Below are 4,958 nucleotides of genomic sequence, written 5' to 3' on the forward strand. Positions count from 1 at the left end.
TCCCATAGGGTCCCCCGAGCACCGCCAGGAGTGATTCCTGAGGGCAGAGCCAGGAGTCAGCCCTGAGCATCGCCGGGTGGGACCCAAAAAGCACAAAATAAATACAAAATAATAAAAATGACCTCCTATGTGGTCTCCGCCTCTTGACCCAGGATGGGGGGCGTTGTGAAGGCGTTTCGGACACGTTCAGACATTTGCGGGTCACGGAATGCCCGGCTTCATTCCGACCGATCGGCTCCTGCACCCTTTGCCATGGGGTGCGGGGGAGGGAGCAGCCCACCCGCCATCACCCACGCGCGTAAGCTTCTATCACGCCTCTTTGCCTGTTCTGTAGCAGCGGGGGAGAGGGGGCACCCCTGGCGTTGTTGGGTAGGAGAGCTCCCATCCCTTGGGCCGAGCCCGGGACCCCACACAGAGCTGCCGCCCCGTCTTCTGCACCATGGGTTTGGGGGTGTCCAAGTGGGTGTCTCTCCACGCACCGGGTCCCACGCTGTCGCTGTTACGGCCACGCGGGAGGGCACGATGGCTCGTCTTTGCGGACACCCTTTCCTCCCGGGAACTGCCCACCTGGGCATCATCTCTGCAGACCCTATTGCCCACCCCCCCCAAGTCGTGATCCCACCCCGACGCCCGGCATGGCGGGAAAGAGACACTCTGGGCAGGCGAGTAGGACGTTTATTCTGTGTATACAGAGGAGAGGCTGGGGGGGGGCGTGGCGAGGGAGGGAGAGACGCCCCCCCATGTCGGGACACCCCCAGACAGCACGCAGGGGGGATCAGGCCGCCTTTCCAGAAGAGCAGGGGTAGGCACATGTCAACGCCTCCTCCGTCTCCCACCTGCCCCCCACGCCCCTCACCTGCCGTTCCCGGCCCCGACATCTGCTTGCTGAGGCCCCGTCCGGGCCCGGTGGTAGCCCCCGTTTTCTGGAAGCTTCTGTTTCTGGTCTGGGATATTCTTCCCGCCCAGCCCGCCAGCCCCCCTCTTCTCCAGGGTGCAGAGTCTTAAATCGTAGGGGTGCTCAGGGAGGGTACTGGGGGGAGGGGACAGTGACTGGGTACAAGGCTCTGTGCAGGGCTGACCCCGGGGCGGGGACGGTGGTGAGGACGAGCTGGTGTCTGCTGGGGAAGTCCCGGGGGCCATCCCGGGGGGGGCGGCGGCGTGGCTGCGTTACACGTTTTCGAATTCACAGTCGTAGTCCGTCATGCGGCACATGATAAACTTCCACTGACGGTCTCTGTGGGGACAAGGGGCCCGGTCAGCGGGGCCCGGTGAGCGGGGCCCAGCCGGGCTCCCAGGGGACCCAGGGGACCAGTGCTGTCAGCTGACACGGCCAGAGACCCTACAGGAGCTGACCCGTGGGGTCCCGACAGCCCCAAAGTGGCAGAGGGGGCCCTGGGTGGGGGGAACCAAGGGCCATGGGCCAAGATGTGAATGGGACTAGAACGTTCTTTGACACCCCTCCCTGCCCTCCCCCCTCCCGTCTGCCAGCTCCTGTCCTGGGTGGGGGGGGGGGAGGCCTCTCTGTGACATCACCTCCGCACCCCACCCCTACTTGAGAGCTCGAACCCAGCCCTGGAGGGTTCCTGTGTCCATCCCGGCCATCTCCCGCCCCCCTTACACGGGATCCGCCTGCACCTCTCGCCCCCCGCCCCCCCGTGCCGTCAAGTGGTCAGCAGCGGGGCAGGGAGAGGTGCCCGGACGGTGGGGCCGGACCCCCAGCGCTCTGTCGGACCCTTGAACTCGGGCACCGTGGTGAGGCGCCTCGCGGGGACCTGCCCTCTTCTTGGGGGGCCCCGGACGTCTCAGGAGCCCCTCCCCCACCAGCCCCTCCCCCCTATCGGGGCGCTGTCTACACTCCCCAGCCCCGGGACCCACCTGTCCACCGCCGAGAAAGTGGTGGTGGCGCCGCGGATGTAGTAGTCGTAGCTGTAGGACACCATGTCCATGTCCTCGCCGTAGTGCTCTGGGTGCTCGGTGGTCAGCCTGCAGGGACGGAGCGGGCGCGGGTCGTCCCTCGGGGCCCCCGACTCTTGGTATTCTTTTATGTTTGAATTTGGGGCATGCCCGGCAGTGCTCGGGGATGACGCCCGGCTCTGTGCTCGGGGCTGACTCCCGGCTCTGTGCTCAGGGCTCACTCCTGGCTCTGTGCTCAGAGCTGACTCCTGGCAATACTCAGGGCTGACTCCCGGTTCTGTGCTCAGGGCTCACTCCCAGCTCTGCGCTCGGGGCTCACTCCCGGCTCTGTGCTCAGGGCTGACTCCCGGCTCTGTGCTCGGGGATGACTCCCGGCTCTGTGCTCGGGGATGACTCCCGGCTCTGTGCTTGGGGCTGACTCCCAGCTCTGTGCTCAGGGCTGACTCCCGGCTCTGTGCTCAGGACTGACTCCCAGCTCTGTGCTCAGGGCTCACTCCCGGCTCTGTGCTCGGGGTTGACTCCCGGCTCTGTGCTCAGGGATGACTCCCAGCTCTGTGCTCAGGGCTGACTCCCGGCTCTGTGCTCAGGACTGACTCCCGGCTCTGTGCTCAGGGCTCACTCCTGGCTCTGTGCTCAGGGCTGACTCCCAGCTCTGTGCTCAGGGATGATTCCCAGCTCTGTGCTCAGGGCTGACTCCCGGCTCTGTGCTCAGGACTGACTCCTGGGAATACTCAGGGCTGACTCCCGGTTCTATGCTCAGGGCTCACTCCCAGCTCTGTGCTTGGGGCTCACTCCCGGCTCTGTGCTTGGGGCTCACTCCCGGCTCTGTGCTTGGGGCTCACTCCCGGCTCTGTGCTCAGGACTGACTCCTGGTGAGCTTGGCCGCCCTGCCCTGCTCCCGTCACTCCGGGGGTCCCCCCTCCCCCCGCTCTATTCTTGGTGCTGGTCCAGCTCGAGGAAGCCGATCACTGGCAGCCTTCACTTCACGCGGGGCTGCGAGCCCAGAGGCTCCCACTGCAAGGGGAGAGGAAATGGGGGCGGGGTGGGGGGCTGGGGGCGGGGGCCGTTTCGTGGCTGGGTTCGGGGCACTGCAGGGCTGGGAACCGCCTTTGCTCATCATTTCTTTCTTTCCTTGCTGCGTCTGGATCGAAGTGTGTTTGGAAAGACATTGACGTGGGGCCCCGGGGAAGGGGGCGACTCTCCCCATCTCTGCCATCAGCCCCTAACCCAGTGTCCACTCCCCAGCAGACACCTTGGGAGGGATGCCTCACCGAAGCTGCCCCAGTGGGAGCATTGTGGTACCAGGCGTACATACTCCAGCATTAATACTCTGGAGCATCAAAACACCCGAGCGTTTAAATACTCTGGAGTATTAAGACACTCAAGTAGGTGTGTGCTCGAGTATTAATGCTCTCCGGCCCCTTTCACTCATCCAGTCGTGCCTTGAGTGTTTTTAAGTACTCTGGAGAGTTAAAACGCTTGAGTGTTTAGATAGATCCTCAAGTATTAGTGCTCTCCCAGCCGCTTCCCTCTTCCACCCACCCGTTCCCTGGAGCGTGCTTGCAAATGCGCCGCCCGGCCCCGCGGCGTCTCTGAAAACAGGGCAGGGAACTGTGACCGCGCCCCGATGCTCACCAGCAAGAGTAGGGGCAGCGTTTGCTGTAGCGGCAGCAGTAGAATTGCCACTCGCGGTCCAGCACCGACTCGAAGTAGCGGCTCTGGAAACCGGCCACCAGGCCGTTGCTGGAGCAGGTCTGGTACCTGGAGGGATGGCGGGGGCGTATGTGGGACCCTGTGAGACCTGCCACCCGCCTCCGACCCCAGACCCCACGCCTGCAGTGGTGGTGGCGTTGGCCCCCTGCACAGCCTAATGCTCCCATTTTTGCGCACGTCAGACAGACTTCGGTCCATCTGCAGAACCGCGGCCCCTCCCGAGATCCCGCGAACCGGCGCCAGGAAATCTGGGAACAATGTTCTCCGAGAGTCCAGAAGCGTCCTCGGAGGGAGTGGACTCATGAGGGCCTGTGTCTCAGCGGGGAGCCGACATAAAGCCCCGATGCAGTGGGCAGCTGGGCAACTGCCCACGCCTGGCCTCTGCCCACCCCCAGACCCCATCACATCTCCACCCTCCCGGCTGTTCCCCCCCTCCCCGCCCCCAGCCCTCTGGTTCCCGGGAAGATGCACCAGGACAGAGCGTGGCTGTCAGGCCGTGGCAAGGCCGCCGGGGGTGCTCCCTCAGGTCCTCCCACCGTTTCCTCTCTGCGCTCAGCCGTGGGCAACGGGTCCAGCAGGGACGGGGGATGGTCCAGCCCTTACCACTCCATGCCCGCCCTGTTGATTTCTTCCCACCAGCACTCGCTGGGCTCCCCGAGGCTCTGGGGCGTGGGCGCGCACGCATAGTTCCACTGGCGGTCGGACCCTTCCTTCTTGCTGAAGATGCTCCGGATGGCCACCACCACCTGCCCGTGCGGACACTGGAAGCTGAAGCCCTGGCGGTTCAGGTTGGCCCAGCCCTCGTCGTAGTCCTGGTACTGCAGCTCGTAGTGGCCGTACTGGGCCCGGGCCGCGCCGGCCAGCGCCAGGAGCACACCCAGGACGCGGAGGTCCATGCTGCCCCGCTTGCCGGCGAGCGCTGACCCCACCCGGGGCCGCGGGGCGCGTGGCTTTTATGCGGCCGCCGCTGCCGCCGACGACATGTGGCTTCCAGATGTCGGGGAGCCGGTTCCAAGCGCGGTGTCATGTCTGCCGAGCGTCCTGGCGCCCAGCTGCTGGCCAGAGCCCTTGAGCCTGTCTTAAGGTGGAATTCCGGGGGTCCCGGGAAGAGGCAATGTTCGGCTCTGTGTCCTCCACGCAGGGGGTGCCCCGACCCCCAAGATTCCCCTCTCACCTCAGCCCTACCCTGCAGTAGCCTCCATGCACTGGTCGCTAGAGTGTCCCAAAACTCAGGGAGGTCCCTGTCCCCCTCGTCTTGTCCGGGGCTCAGGATGCTGAGTCCCCTTGAAGGACTGCTCCAAGCGCCATGGGGGAAGGACTCGGCCAGAAGC

At 65.1% G+C, this 4,958-nt stretch overlaps 1 protein-coding gene across 1 annotated transcript; it reads right to left on the reverse strand.

The window, feature by feature from the left end:
• Window positions 1–666: 666 nt before the first annotated feature.
• Window positions 667–4,540, reverse strand: DPT (dermatopontin). The gene is made up of 4 exons (XM_056108606.1): window positions 4,231–4,540; window positions 3,550–3,675; window positions 1,876–1,983; window positions 667–1,234 (listed from the first exon to the last, which is right to left on the reverse strand). Exons 1-4 carry the CDS (start codon window positions 4,521–4,523, stop codon window positions 1,168–1,170), a joined length of 594 nt encoding a protein of 197 aa, XP_055964581.1. The 5' UTR covers window positions 4,524–4,540; the 3' UTR covers window positions 667–1,167.
• Between the last annotated feature and the right edge of the window lie 418 nt (window positions 4,541–4,958).

Source organism: Sorex fumeus, unplaced genomic scaffold (assembly GCF_029834395.1).
Source record: "Sorex fumeus unplaced genomic scaffold, SorFum_2.1 ptg000226l, whole genome shotgun sequence".
Taxonomy (NCBI): Eukaryota; Metazoa; Chordata; class Mammalia; order Eulipotyphla; family Soricidae; genus Sorex; species Sorex fumeus.

What these genes read in the sequence shown, in the direction of transcription:
- DPT (XM_056108606.1), bottom strand. Translation starts at nt 4,523, where the DNA reads ATGGACCTCCGCGTCCTGGGTGTGCTCCTGGCGCTGGCCGGCGCGGCC. An exon ending in AACAGGGCGGGCATGGAGTG is followed by an intron (nt 3,676 to 4,230) that starts GTAAGGGCTGGA and finishes CCATCCCTCCAG; the next exon opens with GTACCAGACCTGCTCCAGCA. An exon ending in CGCTGCCCCTACTCTTGCTG is followed by an intron (nt 1,984 to 3,549) that starts GTGAGCATCGGG and finishes CCGTCCCTGCAG; the next exon opens with GCTGACCACCGAGCACCCAG.